General features: G+C 37.8%; 2 protein-coding genes across 3 annotated transcripts in view; one reads left to right on the top strand and one right to left on the bottom strand.

Moving 5' to 3' along the window:
* Positions 1–7,172, bottom strand: part of LOC138059998 (probable ATP-dependent RNA helicase DHX40) — a 16,578-nt gene extending 9,406 nt beyond the window's left edge. Inside the window, 8 exon segments of the mRNA XM_068905667.1 lie at positions 342–452; positions 1,384–1,455; positions 2,052–2,138; positions 2,942–3,041; positions 3,462–3,660; positions 4,670–4,909; positions 5,178–5,341; positions 6,769–7,172. Coding sequence (XP_068761768.1) covers positions 342–452; positions 1,384–1,455; positions 2,052–2,138; positions 2,942–3,041; positions 3,462–3,660; positions 4,670–4,909; positions 5,178–5,341; positions 6,769–7,060 — 1,265 coding nt within the window. The 5' untranslated portion in view covers positions 7,061–7,172.
* A 139-nt stretch (positions 7,173–7,311) lies between these two features.
* LOC138059997 (integrator complex subunit 1-like) overlaps positions 7,312–24,801 on the top strand; it is a 43,971-nt gene continuing 26,481 nt past the window's right edge. Inside the window, exons 1-19 of one of the 2 annotated variants that reach the window (XM_068905666.1) lie at positions 7,312–7,450; positions 8,022–8,054; positions 8,554–8,847; positions 9,378–9,574; positions 10,400–10,730; positions 11,385–11,472; positions 11,827–12,019; positions 14,226–14,371; positions 14,737–14,878; positions 15,650–15,687; positions 16,315–16,459; positions 16,823–16,931; positions 17,359–17,479; positions 18,424–18,501; positions 19,717–19,901; positions 21,372–21,468; positions 21,897–21,988; positions 23,678–23,738; positions 24,357–24,432. In XM_068905666.1, coding sequence (XP_068761767.1) covers positions 7,402–7,450; positions 8,022–8,054; positions 8,554–8,847; positions 9,378–9,574; positions 10,400–10,730; positions 11,385–11,472; positions 11,827–12,019; positions 14,226–14,371; positions 14,737–14,878; positions 15,650–15,687; positions 16,315–16,459; positions 16,823–16,931; positions 17,359–17,479; positions 18,424–18,501; positions 19,717–19,901; positions 21,372–21,468; positions 21,897–21,988; positions 23,678–23,738; positions 24,357–24,432 — 2,475 coding nt within the window. In that variant the 5' untranslated portion in view covers positions 7,312–7,401. The remainder of the gene's footprint in view (positions 7,451–8,021; positions 8,055–8,553; positions 8,848–9,377; positions 9,575–10,399; positions 10,731–11,384; positions 11,473–11,826; positions 12,020–14,225; positions 14,372–14,736; positions 14,879–15,649; positions 15,688–16,314; positions 16,460–16,822; positions 16,932–17,358; positions 17,480–18,423; positions 18,502–19,716; positions 19,902–21,371; positions 21,469–21,896; positions 21,989–23,677; positions 23,739–24,356; positions 24,433–24,801) is intronic. The other variant, XM_068905665.1, reaches the window with a different exon arrangement.

Genomic DNA, 24,801 nt, shown 5'->3' with positions numbered 1-24,801 from the left:
ACCGTTCACGGTAGACTCACAAAAACACATGTGGAGCATTTTTGGAACGAGTCGGTCCGCGAACTTTACGAAAGATCACTTTACGAGCAAACATTTATGAGTGAAAATAACGAGAATCATTGCCATCTCTCTAACCTAAATAATAATTAACAATCTAGCAGACATCTCTACTGTATTTCTTGTTCTTTGTATTTCATTTGACAATCCAAGACACCAGGAAAGCCCCCAGATACGCGTTCTGCCTTTATTTTTTAGGGAGACCTGTTGATCCTTATTCGCGTGACACCACCAATGTTAATTTGAAGCACTTTTCCTTCCGTTTTATGGAATTATATTCTTACCCTAAAACATCGTGTATTCCCATAGATTTTAAGTGAAGTATAACATGCGTTAAGCTTGTTCTCTGTATTTCTGGGACTGTTTCTTCCATCATTACTGTCTCATACACCTCTCTAATGATAGAAAATGATTCATTTATTTGTTCTTTAGCATAGGTCTCCTCCTCAAAGATAAAAGCTTAAAAGGAACCTTCACTTCTACAAAAAAGTAACTTTAAATCACAGGAAATAAACTTTACAGTCAAATCTGTCTATTTCTTTTTTCAAAGAAAGCCCAAAATAAATAAGTTCTAGAATCGCTTGCTTTTGTTTTCAAACTTCGCGGGCACTGCCATCTTGAATACTTGTGACGTGTTACGGTTGCCCTATTCAAAACCGTAACACGTCACAATTATTCAAGATGGCGGCGCCCGCGAAATTTGAAAGTGAAAATAAGCGATTTTAAAGTTCAGTTGTCCTGATATAAGCACTTTTTTAAAACAAATTTCAAACAAATTTGTTTTGAAACATTGTGTCCTTCGGTTTACAGTTATTCTGTAGCAAGACTTGTGGAGGTTCCCTTTAAATAAATGCTTGGTAACACAGATGGTTCATAACCGTGAAGGGCTAACAAGATCTGTTATTCAGCGCTGGAAATAATTTTTCTTTATTCGCAGGACATATGTCCTTTCAAATCTTCATTTTGGTCGGGCATTTGACAAATTGGACCAGACATTATTTATTGACTGACAACACCTTGAAGAAGATAACTCAAGATGTGCTGGTAAGATGTTCGGTCATCGTGTCCGATCATAACGTGAAATTGGCTGGACATTTTCAAAATGTGGTCGGACAATGTCCGATGATCGACTGTTATTTCCAGCACTGTTATTATATTTATGGTAACAATTTTTAAATTTTTTTGGATGCAATAATGTCTCAGAAGCAAGAGCATAGAAAAACTCTATACTATGATTAAAAGTATTTAATTTGTTGCTTACAAAAAAAAAACATAAAACAACTTTGAAGTCTCAAAAAACAAAAGTATAGCAATGATGTCACATACTGTGAGAAAAGTCGAAAGCACTACCCAGCCATAGTCCGTCCTGCCCTGCCTGCTCGTTGAATCGCGTCAGACCTGAAACAAAGAGGCTTCTATAGCCATAGTGCATATACGATCCTGAAAGGATTAACAATGTTCACCAGAAATGACTATGACACTGGCCTTAAATGAGTGAACGTTTGCACCAAAATTTAAAGACATGAAAAACAAGCATCTACATTTTCCAGTAAAGTTCCTTTTTGAGTTATGGCTGTTTCTGCTTAGGTGGCCTGACATACACCATAAGCCCTTTTAGAGACATCAGTGCCAAGCCGGCCACTTCTGCTGAAGAGAACAGGACAGCCACAACACCGGGGACTGCATCACCTACTCTTCTCAAATAGTGTGTGAGTTCTTTAATGTCCCACAGGAAACTTATGAACATAAAAGATATTTGTGAGATGGAGCCTACAGTTTATAGTCCTTATCCGAGAAGACTTGAAAGTCTAACCATTTGCAGAACTGATGTCATTACAAAGGCAGCACCTTCTCCTCAGTTATTTTAAGATCCTGAGGGTTGATCAGGATGGGGTTCGACCCGGCAACCTCAAGACAACCCGATTCTCGACCACCTGAGCCACCGGTGTGCATGTAAGGTAAAAAAAATTGCAAGTTAACAACATCAGTCAAACCTTGATATTAGCACAACATTGAGAGAATCTAGTCCTGTGCGTGGATTGTAAGATAACTGCTTCACAAAGCCACTATCCACAACAAATCTGCAAAACATGGCAAGCAAATCCGCTTCAAAATAACGAGTTTTTAAATACTTGCATGTCAGTTTTGGAAATAATTTTTCCCTTTTTACCTAGTAAGTTCCCTTAGGTTATTTTCTTGGCATGTTGGAAATAAAAAGCTTTAGAATTCCATTTTAAAAGGCATGACCTCTGTGAAACATTCAATAATTAAAAGTAATTTTTCATTGGCTATACATTTTAAGAGATCCCATTTTAAGCTCAGTGGGTCCAAAGAGTTGTTCAATATTTTAATGCTTGAGTTTAATTTCTATCACACATGACCTACATGTAGCTTTAATGTAAATAAAATACTTACAAAATTAATTATTAGAAAGTACTATCATGTTTTTAAGGCATAAACCTATGTATTTTAATACTTACACAAGACAGAGAAGTGCAGCCGGATGTTGGTGATTTACAGTGAGCACAATTGCTCTCTGGATACTACTTCCCTTGTGCCCAAAAGGCCAGAAATGAATATGAGGCAATAACCAGAAGTTTTAATACACAGATTTACCCAAGCCTAAAAGCGGAGATCCCGGGTTATTTATTCATTACAATAAGTTAACCTGGCTTTTGCCTGCGATCCAATCGAGAACCAGTACCTAGTCAGCGGTCAACTTAAGAAAACCCCAGCTGACCTCGATGACTTTAAACTTAAGCCTGCGATATGGTCATGTGACACTGGTCAGCAGATACCTTTCTTTACCAATGGTGTTCTGCAATTGCTGAGCTCCGCTAAAGGAAGGAGCTTTTAAAAACGTATTATGACATGATCTATTTACCTAATTCCTTCAATGGTGAGTGATGTGGCTGCAATGTTTGTTGCTACAACTACTTTTCGCACAGATGGAATGGAAGGATCAAAAACTCTTCTCTGTAATTCTGAAAAACATGCAATAATTTGTTGTAGTGAGATTTTGGCATAACTACACAGACTATAGAGGTTTCATCTTTTCCATAAATATTTTGTAAGGGTGGGGGGGGGGGGGGTGAGGACAAGAATTATTCGTTCACTGTACTGTGCATGTTACAGGATAAATTTGATTTCAGGCCAAAATGATTTTCACCTCTGTAGGTTGATTTGTAATTTCTTTGTGTCTATGATCATAACGAATACCAGACACAAAGAAATAAAAAACCAACCTAATTTTGACTTGAAATAAAATTTAACCTGTAACATGTACATCACAGTGACTATAAAGAGGTTCACTAAATAAAGAAAAACCCATGAAAAAATTTTAAGTAATGAATAAAAACAAAGCTTGTACATTCTTCTTGACAATGCCCCAAGTTTCTTCAAACCTGTTGTCATGGATCCATAAAGAGGTAAAATGAGCATTGCTTCTACTTCACTGTAATGGACGTCATGTGTGTAATCAACATTCTCAGCAGTCTCAAACAACCTGTCACATGCATGTTCAATTTCCTCCTGTCCAGTCAAGAACACTAAAACATCTCCTGGTGGCTCCTCAAGATGAATCCTCATTACTGTCTCTACTGCCTGTAAAATAAAGGAGAAATAAAAATTACAAAATGAAATCATTATGAACACAGTAGTGTAATGCTTTACTGCAAAAACGAATCAGATCAGAACAGAAAAAGGTCTTAGGGGTCAGGTATCAAGAGACAAAAAAATAAAGTGTTATCCCTCCAGTAGCAACATTTTACTTTTTAAATTTAATGATCTAGAGGGGATTACCGGTATTCATCATTATTCGTCTAAAATTTGCTTGAAAAGTGAATCTATGGGCTTTCAAAACAACATACCAGACACCACACTTAACACCTCTTTCTATAATTAAGAACTTTCTTATAATCAAATAATCATGAATTAAACGGGTTATGGTAGAGGGGAACTAAATCCCATATAAAACCATAGACCCTATGCAAAAATAGCTGCCTTTAAATATTGTTCTTTTGTTCATATTCAAAATAGCCCAACTAACCTCTCAAAAACGAGGTTAGTTGGGCTATTTTGAATATGAACAAAAGAATAATTCAAAGGCAGCCATTTTTGCATAGGGTCTATACCCCTTCCAAAAAAAAATTCTTAAATCTAATAGATCTTGTATGGATGCACGGTTATATTGTGTTTAGTTTAGTTTAATTTATTCGCCACAATTCATGGAGTGGCAGGGGAGAGTGCCCTAGGGTGCATGCCCATTTTTTTTCCGTTAAATTTTTGTTGCATCCACTGATTTCTGATGTACCACTGAAAGCTTTTGTAATAGCTGTGATTTGCCAAAAAAGGTCAGAGAGTCTTGTATTTTAACGTCATTTGATTTAAAAATACTGCAGGGCTTTATTTTTACTTTAAATTTTTGTTTTGTTTATTTGTTTGCATCTTTCATTTTCTAGCCCAGCTCAAAATGCTGTCCTGAGAGCTGTGTGTCTGAGATACCTTGGTATATGTTTGTAAATTCTGCATTGATTTATACTTTTCTTGCTATGGGATAAGAAAGAGAGAGGGAGACTTTGCTCTTTAATAAACATGCTTTGATGTTACTTACTCGTTTGAGATAACTGGGAGTCTGCAAGTCCTTAACACCAACATAGCCCAGAAAGACGTTCTGGACTGGAAAACAGCGACCAGGAATTTCAAAGACTGGACAATCACTGAAGAATTCAGAGAATTTTTCATGATTCAAGGTTGCAGACATGATAATGACCTTTGGCACCTCTTGATTGCCTCTACGTGATTCAGTTTTGGAACTTTGAAACAGCTTCCTTACCAAACCAAACAGTATGTCCTGAAAGGAAAAACTAGGCAATATTGAAATACTAAATATGCTATAGAGGTTTTGCACGGGTGCTATGTTGCATGGCAGGAACAATGAAAATGTTTTGCATTAGAAAGAACATTTGTTCCCATAGGAAAAATAATCTATTGTTCCTGCCATGCAACATGGCTGCCGCGCAAAACCTCCATAGATGACTCCATTTGCAACAAACATAGAATCGACACATGTCATAATTCAAGATGTAAAAAGTAAAAGAAAGCTATTAATAACAACATACAGTGTCCAAACTTCTTTCATGAGCTTCATCCAGGATGAGGATACTATACTTGGTAAGTGCTGGATCATCAAGAAATTCTCTCAACAGGCAGCCATCAGTCATGTATTTGATGACAGTTTTGTCACTGGTACAATCATCAAACCTCACCTGATAACCCACTGTTGCTGTTAGAACAAAAAAATGTTTTATTATGGTTTTTTCAAGGTATGCCCAGAAATGTACGTATCATAAGATGAACAGTGATTTTAAGAGAATGACCAAACCAGTTGCCATCATCTTGTCAGCAGAAACTGACATCTTAATCACTGGGTGAGTTCACCCTTCCATGTTGTCATGTCAAACATTTTAGAAAGAATCTTGTGGTACTGCCAGACTTTTGAAATGGAACCAGCTTAGTTGACCTGGAAGGTTTCTTTTGTAGGTCACGCATTGATGTGACCAATACTGAAAGGTCCCTACAACCTCTGCAAATCGTTATGATTATGGTGGGTGTCTTGAAAACAAAGACCCTAAAACCCTTAAGACTCTAAGACCCCGAAAACTCGGAAACGAATAAAGTACCCCAAAATCTCAATCTGGCTAATTAAACTACGCCTAAAAACCAGCTTTAGGCCTAGTTAGGCCTAGGGGTAGCCAAGTTGAGATTTTGGGGGTACTTTATTCGTTTCTGAGTTTTCAAGTTTTCAGGGTTTTAGGGTCTAAAGGGGTCTTAGACACCCGATTATGGTTTAGGATTTGTATACTGTCCATACAGCAGTGTCTCTAGGTTGAGATCAGATGAATGCAAACCTTAGGCCAAAATGCTGTCCGTTATATATACAGCGCAGGCCCAAGGCTCATTGTTTCAAAAGCACCTGATGTTTCATGAAGTTCACCAGCTACTTTCAACATTTGTAATAGGTACTGCTTTTTACCTCCAAGGTATGGGTTTTTGTCATGATCACAAAAGGTAAGTACTGCGGTTATTTACATGGATTAATCCACATTCAAGTCATAACTTTGCCATTGACTCCTTGGAGTGAGATTGTCTAAAGCCAGACAATTTACTCACCAATAGAGAGCAGGCCAGGAGTCAATAAGTTAAATACAATGTATCAATGAATAATTTGAAATGATTTTCTCTCTTTGTATGCTTGGGTTTGAATAACACTCTTCCCAAAATTACATGTATAAAAGAATGATGACTTTCTCTATTAAATAGTCAAGTTTTCCCCTAAATCTGTACCAAAATGCACCTCCAAGGTTGCAAAGTTTAAAATCCCAAGGGAGACCCCACACCTAGTCTGAAATTTCAGCCATCTCCTCCCTAGGAAGGGTTAGGGAGGAGACGGCTGAAATTTCAGGCTAAACCCAACACCCCCAACAGTACAAGGGGGTATCCCTTTACTGCACCCTTCACCAGTGCACCTCTCCCATGCGTCAAAACTCTCGTACCCCAATTGTGGTCCTGGTATTATTATTTCCCTTCCTGGTACTTTTTTTTTGCTTAGATTTATGTACATGCACTTTGACCAATGACCAGCTGTGTTAGGACAAGTGATGTGATCAACCTGGGACACAAAAGGCGTCTTAAAAGAACAAGACAGTTTACCTCCTAAGGGACATTTCATTTCTTCGGATACGCGTGAGGCAACTGAGATAGCGGCAATCCGTCTCGGTTGCGTCACTCCTATCAGTTTTCCATGTGAAGTGTGACTTGCTTTATATAGATACTGTGGAAGTTGAGTCGTCTTTCCGCTTCCTGTCTCACCAATGACAATTAAAAAATCATTTTCTTTCACTGCTTTTACCAAGTTGTTTTTGTAATCACTGATCGGTAGCTCAAATTTGTCGACTTTTAAAGACTTTGAACGGCGAGGTCTAGAACTTGAGTTGTCCGCCATCTTACGTGACAACGCAACGATACTGTGTATACGTGACAGTCTGTCCCACACACTTCTCTGGAATTTACAAGCTGCCCGGCCCCGGACAAGCTGACGATGACAGCTCGAGCCAAACTCTTAATCGCAAACTTTTAAGTTAATGTTTAAAGCCTTAACGATGATCAAATGTTTCACAAACAAAGACGGAAATAAACAAAAAAAATTGAGACTGCAAAATGGGTGGTAAAATATAAATTTCTTAAGGAGAGCCTGGGAACAAGTTTGAGATAAAGCAATATGGCGGCGGAAGATGCTGTACTGTTTTCACTTGGGTATCACTTGTAATTGCCCAGTGAAGGAACATGAACAAAGGTGGTCCAGGGCCAAGAAGGACTAAGACGGGCCCTTGGAGTGAGTAAAAGCCTACTAGGAAATTATCATAATATTTCTTATTTGCCCGGAATTTAAGAATAGCTCTAAGTAGAGATCCCAACCAGCATGGATCAAGAAACAATAAATTATGATCTGTAATCGTTAGTTGTATGACAATTGCAGACTGCCTACAAGTAGCGCTGATAAACAGGATTTAAGTCTAAGCACCCATTTCAAGTAGCGCTGATAAACAGTAAAAAAGTGCTCATCCATTTAGCTTTCAATAACTGTGATTTAGCTAGATTTATACAGTCAGTAGTCTGCGGGACTTCCAGCTGGTATTTTTTACAGGTCACAGGTCATTGTTTTGCTAATACAGTAAGTATCCTAAACATTCGTAAGAGCTAACCTTTGTCCTAATTAAGGTTAAGTCTAAACAAAAGTTATTAGGCTTTAGGTTAGCTTTTATGAATGTTTGGGATACTTTCTTTATTGGTAAAACAATGACCTGTGACCTGTAAAAAATACGAGCTGCAGGACTTCCGTGGTCTGCAGTCTACAGTCTGCAAGTGTCAGACACCAGTTATCGTTTACGTTCTATTTGCTACAGGTCTTCCTCCTCCTGGAGACTTCATTGCACTCGGTAAGTCCATAGAAGTGTTTTCAGGCACTATTTACTGCAATTATCATACTTCTGTGGAATTCATCTTCAAGCGCCAACAGCCAAACTGTGTTTTGGCTTCCATCAATCCAACTTCCGACGCAAACCACAGATGATGAAATCAAGGATGCATGACATAAGCCACCAATCGGCATCTTTTGTTCCCAGGGTACATTCATACATTAGAACTTGACGCCAAAACGCGGTTTGGCACTTGGTGCTTGAAGGTACACTTGTAAGATTATAAAGAATTATGAAAACTGCAGTAACTTGCCATTACAAGTGATACAACTGAACAATATTAATTAACATAAACCAACAAAATTTCATATTTAGGGAAAATTTCATATAGGGAGTGAGTTAGCACCATTCAAGTAGCAGTGGCCAGTCTAGGGGATAACAATAAGTGCTCGACTTGGCTGACGACTCATGACTTTCAGTAATTCACAATGTTTGTTGGTTCAATTCTGTTTTTTCATAGGAAGTAGAGGCAGGACCTCTGAAAGTGAACTAAAACCTCCTCAGCCTCTGAAGCCGCTACAGCCACTCAAACCACCGCAACCTCTTGCTTCAAAAAAGCCAGGAAACTCTTCACATTCTGACAGGAAAAGAGAGCCATCCAGTCCACTAACACCGCTGGGTGCAGCAAAGAAACCCAAGCTTTCCTCTCCTACTTATCCTCCCCATTCCCTTCGGGTTGGAGATGGCGAGAGTGGGAAGAGATCTGGAACTAGTTCTCAGTCATCATCACATAGTCAAGTTCAGCCCATTGAAGGTGTGTTAGTCTGCATACATGTAGCTGGCAAGATATTATATTACAGGATAATTTCTTTTATTTGAACTTGTGAGAGCAATGGTTGCTTCATTGTATTTTGGCCAGGAGTGAAAAACTACTACTTCCCTTGTCAATCGCAGCTCACCATCGCACTCGCTCCCACTTAGAATACTACCCCCATTTCAGGTAAACCTGCACAACCCAGGCATGAGTCTCCTCCATTCCAGGCACTCACCAACACTGATTAGATCAGTGGAAGGAAAAAAGAGAGAGTGGGGGAACACTTAAAACATCAGAAACTTGTAAACCACTCAGGACTGCTGAGACTCAATCGCTACAATATGCTCAAGAACACAAAGATCCAACCATGTTTTTTTGTGAGGCTGATCTGAGTGATTGCCGTCCAAAGAAGCTTGCTAAGCTCATGGCAGTTAACTTTGTTAAATTGACATTCAACTGAATTGGTGATCCATCATCAATGTCCTGACTGTTGTCATGATTATTCTTCTTACTATTGTCTGATCTTTCAGTAATCCCATCAGAACTTGAGGATCAAGTGTTAGATGCAGAAGCAAGTGGGAAAAAGTTAAGAGTTGATGCTCTTCTTTTAGGAGCAATAAAAGCTCTCAAATCTAACAAGGCTAAGCCAGATGCTGTCCTGTACATGAACCTCTTGTATTTGGCAAAGGGCAAGCCAGAGCTTTTTTTTTCCAATAGAGTGGTCGAGGTGAGCTTACTAATATATTTTTGATCTATTAATCCAGTTTGACAGGTGAGGATATAATAATTATAATGAAACCTCCATTCTGTAGTCTTATTTAAGCAGTCAAAAACTCAAAGCAGTCAAATGTCCCCTTCATTAACCCATTGGACTCCTGGGAGTGAGTCTTAATAAATTTTACTCTTTTTGATGCTAGATGATTTTACTTGTCATGTGGGGGCTTCCTTGAGCATTATTTTGATGTGTCAGTAGGGAGCTTAAGCAAAGACAATGGTGACGGCAACGAGAACGTCACAAATTTGCATGTTTAGTGGCAAAAACAATAGCTTAAATTTGCATGTTCTGCACATGCGTTTTTCACTTTTGTCCATTTCTTTGCCGTCGTCAGCAAAACAACAACATGAAATAGCCAAATTTGAGGTTTTGTGAAGTACGTCAGCTAGCACTTAAGGATAAATTTTCCTTTTCTTCCCTAAATTAATTGCTGTTCCGACCAGTGTCATTTTTGAGGAACTGCCACACCCTTGTCATATTAAAAAGGTTGAAATAGTCATGAAGTGATTCCAATAACACAAATTTATATTTGAGAGAGACGTTCTTGTTAGTGCAGTCGCCGTCGTTATTGCTTATTAAGCTCCCTAATGAATTAAGAAGGACAGCCATGAAAAATCCTAGTCAAAGGTCATTGCAGAGACAACAATACCTTCTCTATGATTGTTTTTTTCAAGACCCTGAGGGGTGCTTTAGCTGGGAGTCAATCTTGCTATAAAAATAACCCCTGGAATCCAGTCTCACCTGTTGTAATAAATATTTTTACTACTTTTTGACAAGGCACTCACTAATATTCTGAAGCGTGAGGGTGGCGCATTGAACATAAAGCCAACCAAAGGAACAAATTCCCTGGTTCCAGTGATGGCATGTAACATACTGCTTTATGCATTCCAAGAGGAAGATGATTGGCCAGAGTCATTTGTTAAAGTGTATGTCGAGGATGCTCTTGGAGACAGGGTCTGGGTTGATAATGAATACTGTCGCAGCTTTGTAGAGAATGTCTGGACTGCTTTTGGAACAAAAGTTGTACCCCGTACATTGGCACAGCATCAAAGTGAACCTGGTGGTAAACAAACTGCAGCTGAACCAGGCATATCCAGTGGAACCCAAGGTAATGGTTGGAGACCAAGCAAATTATTCCTTTAATTTCACAATTAGGGGATGAGTTCAGAGATACTTATGCTTTAGAAATGGAATTTTGAAGCAGATTACCAGTTTTGCTCATAGTTGGCTGAAATGTTTTATGTGTTCTAGAATTGAATTTTGAAAAATGTTGCACCCGGGACTTTTTTTATCTGATTTGGACGTCAATTAAAAAAATACACCTGAAACAAAATTATATTTATTTAATAATGTTGGTATCACCTGTAAAAATTATTTTATCTCATTCTTTATTTATAAAGGGAAATGTAAGGAAATTTTGGGGTTTTCGGTCCACTTGTTTGTCATAATTATTACGTGTCCTATGTTGTTATTCTAGATTTTTAATTCCTTAATCGTGAGTGCCTCACATACAAAATAATATTATTTACTAATTTTTTGGCAGAAATACACATTAAGGTTCAAGACAGAAAAATGTGGTTATTTGAAACAACAGGGTCACGATTTTTATAACAGATCAGATCATGCTTTCCATTGCTTAAAATTTATCAACTGGCATTACTATGGTTTGTGAGATGATTATTTTGTAGATGCATGCACAGAGCTCTAAGATACGTAATGTACTAATTTTATGCTCAAGATGTGAAATGTTTTTTTTTTTTAGCTGTTCCAGTAAAGGATGAAGACGAAGTTGTTGAAGAGATGGAGACTTCCTCTTCACTTGAAGAAGACTCTATACCAGTCATATCAAGGTGTAAAAGCTGTGTTAAGGATACTCAATAAGGATACTATGGGCCAAAGTACAACACTGGCTGGAGTACCTTATTTTTTTAAATTTATGTACTATAATGCAAAAATTATTGTAAACAAGGAATGCAACTTAGGCACCCCCATAAGCATTACCATAGAGGCATCCACACAAGGATTGCAACACTGGCACCCCTATAATTCATTGTAAGCCATGTAGAAACCATATTAATTGTACCAGAGACTCCTCCACTATTTTCTTGACTTTGAATGACTTTGGATGACTTGTTACTTGTATTATGTCCAAACTGCCACATGAGACTTGAGTCTCTCATCTGTTCATGTATTTCTGCTTTAAGGTTCATGTCAGCTTCTGTTGAACACAACATCCAAACATACATCCTTGAACTTGTTCATGACCAGTTAACAAGGCGGCAGACACTGGACAGTGTTACACGCAACTTGTTGAAGCTGTTAACAGTCACCTGTGGCTACGGTCAAATCAGGCTGCTGGTATCACAGAGGTTGGAGATGTGGCTGCAAAACCCAAAGGTATAAAAGTGTTTTGCCATCTTTGACTCTCTAACAGCACTGTGTCTATTTTATCCATGAAAAAAGTTTGATCATCTTCAAACTATGTACCATTATTATCTGATGGCACATATTGTGTCGAATTTTCAGTATTTATAAACACAAATTGTGTCATAAATTATTAGTGATAGCATTAATATTTTTTGTTTGCTTTAAAGACTCATTGAAATGTCACTAATTTAATTATTTTAAAAATAAAATAACATTAAATTCACAGCATTTATAACATATTTTTAGTACTTGCAGGGCTGTTTCTGGAAAGTAAATGATTCAAATAATAATCTCAACAACATTTATAATTCATCTGGAGGGAAACAATTAAGTTGCTGTTTATCAAAAAATATCGTTGATGGGATCAAATTTTGAACCATTAACCCATTAACCCAGTGACCTCTGAGAGTGACACTAAAATAGATTTAACTCTGTCTATTAAAGTGGTACTATGATCAAAAAATCATTTCGTTTTTTTTTCTTCAGATTTTGAAAGCGTGTTTGCTTAGCACCTAACTGGCAAAATTTTGAGGTTTGAGTTTTATCCAAAGGCTGTTTATTTTGAGTGTAAGTTTTGGATTTCACGGTCCGCCATTACTCAGGTTCAAAACTGGCCGATTGGAACGCAGAAGGTTGGATCTAGAGAAAATGACGTCATTTACTCACTAGCTTAAAATTTCAGCGTGTAAACGCAATTTATTACATATACAAAACACGGGTTTAAAAGTCTGAAAGCCCGAAACTCCCGTGCTGCATATTAATTCGGCCGCGTACACACGCATTGCATTCTTAAACTAGTGAGTCTTTGACGTCATTTTCTCCTCGACCCAGCTCTTTCAAGATTTTAAAGTTACTAATGGCGGACCAATAAATAAGAAAATTCCAGTTAAAATAAACAGGTGTCTTTTTCAAATCAGAACTTAAAACTTGGGTCAGTTAGTGTTTAGTTAACATAGTTTTGAAATCCAAAGAAAAAAAAGAATTGTTTTTTTGGTCGTAGTACCACTTTAAAGTCGCCAGACAATTTTACTTGTCAATTGGTGGGAGGGAGGAGGTGTGAATGGATTTATAAGGGCCTACTGACGTGTTTTTTAGGGTACGTTGCTAAGGATGTAATGGTCAAGTAATTTCAGAGAATTTGGCAGTATTTTGGTCAGTTTCCAACTTTTGTAAACCAATGACCCTAAATATGACATCATCATGCCACGACCATGGTCACATGATCAATAAAAGAAAACTCTAAATTTGTCTACGTGCCACACAATTTGGGTATTTAATCACTGGTTTGATAATTTGTATTTGTTTTTGCATCCAGCCAAGCATGGAGATAAACAATACTGAAATACCTATGGCATTTTCAAAAGAGATGATTCGAAAAAATCAATGCTCAGCTATATTAAATATTCTGTATTTGGTGGTGAAACGTGCTATATTAAAAAAAAATTAATTCAATTTAAAGACTGCCGGAAATTTAGCTTTTTCTCAAACTGGAAGTCATTTTTTTACGCATACGCAGTTGATCTGAGAACGAACGAGAGGAAGGGGGAGGAAAAACCTCCAATGCAAACAACAATTATAAAATTTTCCTGGTCGGTGAGTGGGTTTTCTGGTCAGCTCATGATATGATGACGTCAGTTACTGGAAGTATCATAATGATTTCACTTCCTTAGCAATGAGCAAAAAATCCATATGTGGGCCTTTAAAGACAAAAATAATAGTTAATCCAGGTGGTGTTCAGGATAGTAATTTTGAACTTGAGGCACCTGCAAGGTGAAATCCAATACCATTTCAACTATGCCACACATTATTGTTGGGTATGTATAATAATATATTGCATTTCGAAATGAAATTATACCAAACTGATTTCAAGCCAGTTTTCTTTGCCTTTTAATCCTTATTTCGTTTCCCTGTGAGTATGAATTTTAGAGGAGAATCAAGCCATGTTGAAGTAATTAAATCTCACTGACAGCTGACCGAAAGTTAACTGATGGTTGATTGTTGGTCCACACGTTGGTTGCAGCGGATTCTTAACTTGCCATAACCATTTTGTTTTCAGCGTCAAGACATTTACCTTCAGTGCAAAACAAACAAAAAAAAGTTTTTGTTCTAAACAAGATTTTAAATATTAAAAAATTTACTTTCAGTCATTGAGTGATTACTTGTTTCTATCTTGTAGCTAACTCGACCAGCACAAGAGCTACTCATGTCTCTAGCTCTGAACTGCAACAGCCACAGCAGTGAAGATGTTGAGGTCATAAGCAATTTAATCAGAATGAGACTCAAGACTAAACCTCTGGCCAACCACTATGTTGTTTGTATCAGGTAAGGTTTGTGCGAGACAAGTTTACCTTTTTTTATTTAGTACGTTGTTTCATTTCTCATTGCATGCCTTAAATGGCCACATCAGGTGATGTTCACGTTAGTCTTGAAAATAAAATTTTAGGAGGTTGTAGACATTTAATTTGCAAATATTATCCACTTGTACAGTGTAGCATAAAATTTTATCATCAAAAACAAGTGACCAGAATGGAAACACCCTTAAATTCCCCCTTAATCACCTAATGTCTTCAGTTGGATAATATAATTTTATAATAATATTTTGGAAGCCTTCCAAATAAAATTAATTAATTTAATTGTCATAGTATTATGACTGGAATTGTATATTGTTTTTTCTGTCTTTTTTATAGGGAATTATCAAACCAGCACTCTGAAAATTTAGGGACGATACTAAAACATGTGATCTATAACGAACTGTCGAATGCACGGAATCCAAACAACATGGCTTTGTTGAGTACATTGTTCCAAAACAATCAAGAAACTGCAGCCAAGGTTTGTTCCACTTTTAAAACTGATATGTACTGTACTTGTAACCCCAGGGCAAATTGTTTGATACATGATTAGTGTCAATCAAGCTTAACCCTGCTAAAACGGTCAATTTACTAGTCAGTGGGGGCTGGTCTAGGGGCAAAAGGGTTGACTACATGTACCATCGCAATGTGATATTATAAGTTTTGTCCGTAAGTGCAAAAAGTTATTGGACTCTGAACAAATCTGCCCTGAAAGGCATGCTGCCAAACATGTCACAGGTGGAAAAACGTTGCTGACTTGACAACTTGAACATCAAACTTAGCATACTGTAAACACCAGCAAATAAGCACCTTTTTTCTGAAAATCGTAGCACTAATTAGCTAGAAGTCGGGGGTGTGGCTTATCTGCGGGAACCTTTGAAAAAGGCTGCTTCGAGCATCCAGTTTTCCATCTTTGCATCCTATCTAACGCCTGCTTACTAGGCTACGAACGTTCCACTCTCTAACATTTCAATGTTAATGGTGAGGTTATTGTACATTTGATGAACAGTGGATAAAGAAAACTTCTAATTCCACTTTGGATTTCTTTGGATTTCTTTCAGAAAACTTGTTTTCCAAAATATGAACTACTAAATTCAGGGTGCAGCTTATCTGCGGGTGTTTACGGTATTTTCCTTGCCTCCAAAAGAGCCCATTTCCTTGATTCCTAGACATTTCTATACAATGTATTCTTTTATTGAAAGACTGTGTTGTTTATTTGTTTTAAATACATTTTGGTATTGTTTATTTGCAGTTGCTTGCCATGGTATTTCAAGACTTGTTGACAAACAAGTAAGTACAGGGGAAGTGTTCTGTATGAACTTGTGGGTCTGCGATAGGACTCCCCATGGTGCTCTAAGGTTGTGTTCTTAAAGCCTTAATTACCATGTAAATCCTACAGGGACTTCCTTGTATGTTGCCTACTTTTTCCATAAAAATTTAAACTAATTAAACCAGAGTTTAGCAGATAAAAGTTCACTCAACATCTTTATGAACTAATTTAAAAGTAATCAACTTTAATTTGTTCCCTGGAGATTCCTTGTGGCTTAATTATTACTGGCCAGAGTTGAGTTTCAAGTACATGTAAGTGCTCAGAAATGAAGTCAAAGGCTTACATGTAAAGTTTCACACAGGCCAGTAAAGAAAAATGTGATCATTGAAATGTTGTTTAGTTGCCTGTTCATTGTATTTTCTGGGCTTGCTTAAGATCTTCCTGTATCTGCAGTCTCCATCTTAGAGCTGGCTACCAATAGTGCAAGCTCCAGGATGTCTCAGGCACCCAACCATTGATGCAGTTGCTAATATCTATTCGTTTGCCAGTAATTATTCATTTATTATTTGACTTTGAAAGCTCCTTACCAGTTTGGTTGTCAAAAATATTATTTTTTCTTCTTCAATTTCTATTAATTTTTTTCTTAGGGAAGATTATCTGCGTGCATCCCGTGCTCTTTTGAGAGAGATTGTCAGAGCACTACGGCATGATATGGATTTTGTTGCACTATGTCGTGGATTCATGAAGGAGAGAACTGAAAGCCAGTTCAGGGATTTAGAAGCTCCCATTAAGGTTAGCAACATTCCTGAGCCACGCTCCATAAATTCTTGACTTAAAGTCTTTGTTCAGTCTTAAGCAGTTGGCATTCTGGAGCCTGCTTGTTCTACGTGTAAACTATAAAATGAAGACTTCATGTAGCAAACTAAACTGAGGTCTCAATGCATATATGAGATGAAATTTAGCTCTAACTATAGTAAATTCATAGCTCTCTGGACTCCAACCTTGTTCCCAGGGTCTCTCCTCTCTGCCTCCTTTGTCCTCAATGAGGCAGAAGAGAAGAGAGAACCTGGAAACAAGGTTGGGGTAATTTTTACAAATGTTTTTGGCGTGACTAATAATAATTTTATGTATGTTTCTTTGTTGGCTTGTTTACAGGAGCGTTTGCTGTTGTCCTTAGCTGACCTTATTACCATGGCAACACTACTCAGTGTAACACCAAGCATCAAAGATGCCTTCAGTGCATCCACAAGAGGAGAAAAAAGAGGTTCATTTTTTAATCCTGTTTTCTGTTTGTTTGTTTTGTTTTCAAAATTATCCATCCCAACAACATTGTCATGGAGCTCATTTGCTCCTTCCATAATAGATGAACTCATGCCCAGTTTCATAAAACCAGTGTTAAAAGGTTCAAAAGCCTTCTCGTCTAAGGACTATAAAATAATGGTAGGCCCTGTCTCACAACCCCTCCTGTTGATCAACACTGTGGGATGTTAAAGAACCCACATACTTTGTGAAGAGTGGTGAGGAGACCCCTAGTGTTAATGGTCTATCTGTAACAGGATAATTTATTGTATTAGCCACCATGAGACTGATTCGAAGTGATTTGTTTGGTATATAAATCAATTTTCATTACCAAACAAACTGGTGTCACACTGTTCACAGGTTTTAAAAGCGCTGCTTTTGGTTTTTTATAGACATGTCATCCCTTCGGGATTTTCAGAAATCTGTGTCAACAATCCACCGAGATGCTGTCTGGTGGCTTCATATTGTTGTTCCAAAAATGTTTAATCCAAGTGGAAAAGAGTTCCTATCTTGGTAAGATGGAATCACCTTTCATCATCTTTTTGTCATCTTTGCGTCTACAGTATTAACATTAGTAAATTATTCTCTCGACTATTATTTGAGTTCCAGGAAAAAAATTGTTTTGATGGCCATTTAGGGCTTACTACATGTAGTTCTATCCAGCCTTTTCTCTGTTCAACCTTCATCAGGCCTGTTAGACTCAAGGAAGAGGGCAAAAAATGTGTGTGTGCGGTGCCTTATTAAGTGAAATAAGACAGAAGTGCAAACTTGAAGTCAAGCTCCCTGTCTGACATTTTGACTTGAGAAAACCTGTAACACTTTTGCATCATTATTCCTAACCTTCTACAAATGTACTTCTTTCCTGAAAGGAAGGCCTTATTGTTCTCCATTAACAAAATCTTTAAAGGAAAATAATTTGAAATGATCTAGCATCAAAACTAGGGGACAGCTAGAAGTGGGAAAGATTACAACCATTTTGGCCTTCTACTGACCCTTGATAACTGCACTGTGTCAAAAACTAGCAGCCTGAATGGACTAAAATTTTAATGACGACCTGTTTCATTCTAGTAACATTAATGTTACTATCTGGGGTGCAGGGGATGGCGCAGTGGTGAGAGCACTCACCTCCCTTCAATGTGGCCCAGGTTCAATTTCCAGACTTGGCGTCATATGTGAGTTGAGTTTGTTGGTTCTCTTCTCTGCACTGAGAGGTTTTTCTCCGGGTACTCTGGTTTTCCCCTCCCCTCAAAAACCAACATTTGACTTGATTTGCATTAATTGTTAATTTTGGTTGACAGTGTCCCCTATTAGTACTCCAGCACTAGAATGACTACATGTAGACACTGTAATAAAGAAGGTTCCTTTCGTTCCCTTTCCTTTCCTATTCCTTTAATGTTAGTTTTGATCATTGTGCTTGATGTCATTACCACTACATGATTGTATAAATTTCCTTTTAGCATGCACAAAGTGCTTTTTCTTGAACCTATGGAAACTTATGTTGGTAAAGACAACTGGCCACCAGAAAATGACAGAAGGTGAGGAAATTAATGTTAAAAACTAATAAGTACTGTTTTACAATAACAGTGTAAAATGCAGTAAATGGAGCGTGACACAATCCATTGCTATCCCTCTGTCACGTTATACTTTGTAAACATTACATCATGCATGCAAGGCAAGAATACCCATTCATAATCTCTTGAATGCCCATTCATAACATGACCAACACAATAGACAAACTACATGTATGTTGTGCAACTGTGTGCAACATTAATTTTTATCTCAATCATTTTTATTGGTCAAAATGGACAAGAATCACTATTCATGTCTTGTTAATCTCTACACTAGTTTATTGTATTTGATGGTATGTTGTTTTCCAGTAGTTTAGTCCCAGACATCTGTCTAATGAAAGGTCTTGACAGTAAAATCCAAAGTGCCATTTTCCAGCTTTCAAAGCTTACTGTAAGGAGTACCTTATCTCAAACAGAACTGTTTTTTCCCCACCTTTCCCCTGCTGTGGAGGCTTTGTCATTGAATTTATTAAATCTGGGTTCACCTCTGGGCTTTTGCGCTCAGTCACAGCAACTTCCCCAAGCTTTGTTTTTGTGTCAATGCTATATCATATGTACAGTGTATGCTCCTTATCTGCCTCTACTCTTGTCCGATCCACCACGTGCCAGGAAAGTCAGCTACAAGTGCTGGGGAGATAAGGAGGTTAGAGCTAGTTTTTACTACCAGCCTACGCTCTTTCCATTTTAGCATGATGCTGGCTGGAGGTTAAGCTCGTAGTGCGGTGGGGACCTAGGCTTTTACATTGCCAAGAATAACTTTTAATTAGCTGCCTTACAACTTGTCCGATCCAGTGCTGGAGATACTGGTTTAGGCTTTAATGGTGCTAGGAAGTAATTTGTCACGCTGAACGCAGAGCAGGGTTCCCCCTTTGCAGCAAACATGTGTCATTTGTTTTTTGCCATCTCTGATGATTGTGGTCGTCATAATCTAAATAGCTTCGGGAACTGTGACATTAAGTTACTACTATTTTTAAACAACACAAATTATAGACTGAGTAAACACCTTGCAAACCTTGTTTTGCAGTCTACAGTGTAATTAATTGAATCTTGAACTAAAAAACAGTAGACCATTATGTAGAATACAGTTTTCAAAGTCAGTAGTTTAGGTCCAGTAATAGAGACAGGTAATTTGAAATTAGATAATTACTGTATATAATATCAGTGTGTTTGTCTGTCTGCCAGCCTGTTAACGAGCATCGTGGGTGAAGTTCCACTTCAAGAAGATACTCTCATGAGAACCATAATAATTGGTATTTCCAATGAGCTGCCTCTCACACCACCAGAGGCACTTGAAATAGCAGATTCCCTGGTCAGGAGAGTGGCTGCAATCAAAGTTCCAACAGCTTGGATGCAGACATCACAGCCAGGTTGGTGTTGTTGGAAAGTCTCCATCAGTTCAGGCTCACATCTTAGTTGCCGAGATTGAGATCCATTGAAGTGATCCTCACACTTTAATATCTGGACAATTTAAACAATATCATTGTCTCTGACTTGCAGTAGAGACACTTGAAAATTCATGTGACTTCAACGGGATGCGAATGCTGTCTCTTCGATGCCGCTTCAGTGCTCTACCAACTGAGCTATGAAGCCACACAGTTGGGAGCAGGTCACTGAATTTGTATGTGTTCCCTGGCCTGTTCAGTTCATCCATAACCCACACTTCAAATATACATTTCTTTCATTGGTTATTCCTTTCACGGGAACAAATGAGCCCAACAAATTGACCTGCTCCCAACTGTGTGGCTTCATAGCTTTGTTGGTAGAGCATTTGACAGGCATCACAGAGGTCATGGGTTCGAATCCTGTTGAAGCTGCAAGGAAAGTCCTGAACTTTATTTAAGTGTCTAGTCGATTTAGCGCTGGAGCACTAATTGGGGACACTGTAAAGTGAAATTAACAATCAACGCAAATCAAGTCAAATGTTGGTTTTTGAGGAGAGGGGAAACCAGGAGTACCCGGAGAAAACCTCTCGGCGCAGAGTAGAGAACCAACAAACTCAACCCCCTGTATGACGCCGAATCAAGGAATCGAACCCCAGGGCCGCATTGGTGGGAGGCGAGTGCTCTCACCACTGCACCATCCCTACACCCCTAATTTTTCAGGTGTCTATAAGTAAGGGACAACCGCTTAAATTGGGCAGATAAGTGTGAAGATCACTTTTAATTAATCCTTCGTCTATAACCCACACTTCAATGAGAACCATGCTGTGATGTGTGGCCTTCGTTTTTTGTAGTTCAAGTGAAAGGCCCAAGTGTACAAATATCTGGACCATAAATTGAACTAAAAAAATTAAAAGAGCAAAACCTTATAGCAGCAGGAGAGTAACTTAGGCGATAGTATAATGTGATATCTGTAAAAAAAAGCAATCTTGATTCATAGTGATAGTGCACCATGATAGTGCCCCTCTTATGGTTCAACTTTTTTCCTGATTTCAAATTTTTTTAAAACCAGGATCACTTTTGATTTTCCTTTGTTTCAGATTATGAAAGAAATTTGAACCCCAAAATACCCACTGACTGAGACTTGAATGTATAAGAAAAGATCTCAATGGGTCTTTATTGAAGAACATTAAAAGATTGATAGACTTCAGAAAGTGTACAGTCCCACTGATATAATTATAGTCATCGATATATCTACCCATGTTAAACTCTCTAATATCAATTTATATGATATTAAGAGAGTTTGCAAATCTCTGGCAGTGTTAACCACCCCTGTCTTTCGGCCTTATCTTCTCATTTCCTCATATCATGCTTATATTATCCTCCAATAATCGTTGCCAGTAGTAAACGGCAAACTGTGATATTATCACTGTGTAAAATTGATTTCTCCTACCACAGGCCACCCATTTCTCTCTGTTAGTCGTTTGGAACTCTTGGATGCTGTTCTTAATCTGTGTGCTTATCATCATCCCAAGGATATTATCCTTCCATCAGGGTATGTACTTGTGCAAACTGTGTATCTGCATGAGGAAGTAGATTGTTGATTGAAAGCTTTTGGTTACCCCCTAGTTTCACCCTTCGCAGTTACACCTATACACTAACATGTGACAAACTGACATGAACGTCGTGGCAATAAGAGGAGGACAAAAATGTTGTCCATTATTAAATTTTAATATACAACTTTGCATGCTAGAAGCTGTAACCCATTGACTCCCAGGGGTTCCCCATTGACGAGTAAAATTGTTTGGCGTTAGACAGAGTAAAATACTAAGTCTGGCTGGTTTAGGCTGGTTTGGACGTCAAAGGGTTAATAGTACATATGAATATCAGTTTTCATTGTCCAGATAAAATCACTCTGGGAGCGTCAAAAAAGAAAAAATCCAAGAAAACACTCCAGTTATTTCTTACCTTCTTGGTTTACAGCTATGCTGCTCCTAAATTAGCCATTGGAAATTTGTATTGGAAGGGATGGATATTGCTGACCATCGTTGCTTCTCTCAATCCAGTGACAATTGGTAAGATAATTAATAATAATTATCATTAGGATTGCTGTAAGTTCTTCCTAAATACCATGAGGCAGTGACTAAAACAAAATGTCGTGTAGTCCTTGGGTTTCAGCTATAATTGTTTTCACCCCCAGACCTTTTGTTAGTAGTGACTACAATCATGGGGCACATTTGCACTTTTGACTTCTTAAACACACACGAAACAAACAGTTGTACAATATTATTCAAGCTACCCATTCCAAGCCCCTACCACCACCTCTCCCATTTCAGACTGAGTGACTGCCAACAAGTCTTAAAATATGGCAGCGCTTTTGGAATTAGTAAAAATAATTGTGAAATCATGTAAAATTACATGCTTTGCGTGACTGTCCAAGGGAATTTTGTGCACCACTTTAGCTTAAAGTAGATTACTGGTAGTCCTCTTCTCCTCTGCTCTTGCCATATTTTAAGACTTGTTGGCAGTCACTCCCCCCGGGCATCCCCACTCACCCACCCAATAAAACATTGCAAGTCTGAAATAACTACAAGTGTATGTTTACAGCATAGTGGGAGAGGTGGTGGTAGAGAGCCCTGGGAATGTGTAGTTTGAATCAAACTGTTTTCAATGATGAACCGCCTTTATGCAATGCTATCGGCCACAATGAAAATGTCTTTATATTCAGGTTTGGTCATCACCAGCCGTTCCGTTCCCATTTCCCGAACACAGGTCTCGACCTGGTCTGACAAAGGAGTGTTTGCTTACATGTACATGTAATATGAGATGGGCCTTTTATTTAATATTTGATAACACTCTAAAAATGGGTTCCCTTTGAGGGTACTTCAGTGTCCTGTCCTGTCCTTTCCTGGACCACTGTCCAAATACGAGATTTAGTTATGGTTTTGTTGGGGTTTAGTGCTCCTTTTTAGATGATTGCCAACAAACAAGTTGTGCAAAGGAATTCTTTGCACTTTAAATGGGACATCTTCTTGATAATTTTCCTGGTCTTACGGTCTACACTGTAGATTGTCCAGCTCCTCCTGTGACACAATGGAGTTCCCACCATAAAGCTTGATAATTTTTGAGATTTTTAGTAGTTTCATTAGTTTGTATTCTGTATATTTTGCTCTTCTTTACTTGACTATGCTTGATGATTTCTGCTGGGAGGATGCCAAGATATTCGTAGCTTTTCTCTAGCCTAATAAGTTCTTGATGGTCTGCCTGTTACATGGGTTTATTCCTGGAGTAGTAATATCACTATTATTATTATTATTATTATTATTGAGCCAATGAGGTGTTTTAGCCAAAATTGCTACATTATGCCAGAGTGGGCACACATCCCATGAAAATAGTGGCTGGCATTTACAAAACAAAGTGCCGGTATTACAAAATACATGTAATGCCATTTTATACTACAGCCTCGCATACATAATTCCATTGGTTGGGCATGATCCTTAGTTGGTGACTAGCACCTATTAAATCAGGAGGCTTCCTCGATAAACATCACAAGGGTCTGTTCTGCAAAGCCAACCCATTATTATTATTATTATTATTATTATTATTATTGTTGTTTTTTGTTATTGTTGTTGTTATTATTATTATTGCTATCACTATTACTATTACTATTACTATTACTATTAATATTACTATTACTATTACTATTACTATTACTGTTACTAAATATATTGAATTGAGTTAGTATGTGTACATGTATTTGTCAGGTCATTCAGGCTGGGAGAACTTTCCAATGCTGAAGTGCCTCATGGAAATGCTGATGACCAAGTAAGATTTTTGGCAGTGATGAGCTCCTGATCTTGAATTGTGTCAGCAAATAATTATCGGTTATTTTCTTCCCTAAGAAACACAATTTGGGTAAAAGTGAAGAACAGTTCCCAAAAGATACTGTAGGCTGACAGTTTATGTTATGTTGCAGACAAAAGTGTCGGTCGACTATCGGCTGACACTTGGCCAACAGTCGGCCATCTGTTGGTAACCTATCGGTGACCTGTCGGCAATGTGTCAGTAAGTCGTGTTCTGAAATGGTCGCTAACACTTACTTATTTATTGCTTCAACAACTACCTCAAAAGGGAAAAATTAATTGCAAAGAGTTACCTTAATTCTTGGCTTCATCTACACTGTCGGCCAGCTATCGGTAATGTGTCAGTATCATGTTGGCCGACAGGTTACAGACAGCCAAACATGGGAGGTCTGGTTCACTTTTGCCAAAATTTGTGTGATGTCACAGCTGTGTTTACATACTCTCATCTAAACACAGCTATTGACCAGTTAGAGTATGTGTACTATCCTAATTATTTTATAAAAATATTCAAAAGATAGTGGTGGAGGCTCATCAAATCATGAAGTCATTTCATGTCAGTTTGATCTTTGGTTTCTTGCAGTAATTTTACTTTCCCGCCTCCAACTGCAGCTGTAACAAGCGAAGAAAATGAGGAAACTATTGCTCAAGAACTTCAGGTATTCAGTACTTTCAAGCTGTTTGTTGGTAGTGGTTGGTACGATTACAAAGGTTGTACATGTATGTGTTGCAGTTAATTTTTGTTTTCAGTTAGTTTCTATTTTCAACTTGTAAGTTTTTTTCTTTCTAACTAGGTGATTTTATTTTCAACTAGTTAGTTTTTTCTAACTAGTAGGTGATTATAACTAGGTAATATTTTTTTAACTACCAGTAAGTAATTTTTTTTAACTAAGAACATTTTTCAAAAACTGGGTAAAATTTTTCTCTTGGGTGCTATCAAAGGCCAACAAATTTTGGTGATTATGGTCAAATGCTCAGCTTAGCTTTTGGGTTACTAAGCACTCATTTTGAATGGTTAACTTTCTTGT

This window comes from Montipora capricornis, chromosome 8, assembly GCF_036669925.1.
Source record: "Montipora capricornis isolate CH-2021 chromosome 8, ASM3666992v2, whole genome shotgun sequence".
NCBI classification, from domain to species: Eukaryota; Metazoa; Cnidaria; class Anthozoa; order Scleractinia; family Acroporidae; genus Montipora; species Montipora capricornis.
This window is presented reverse-complemented; position numbering and strand designations above follow the sequence as displayed.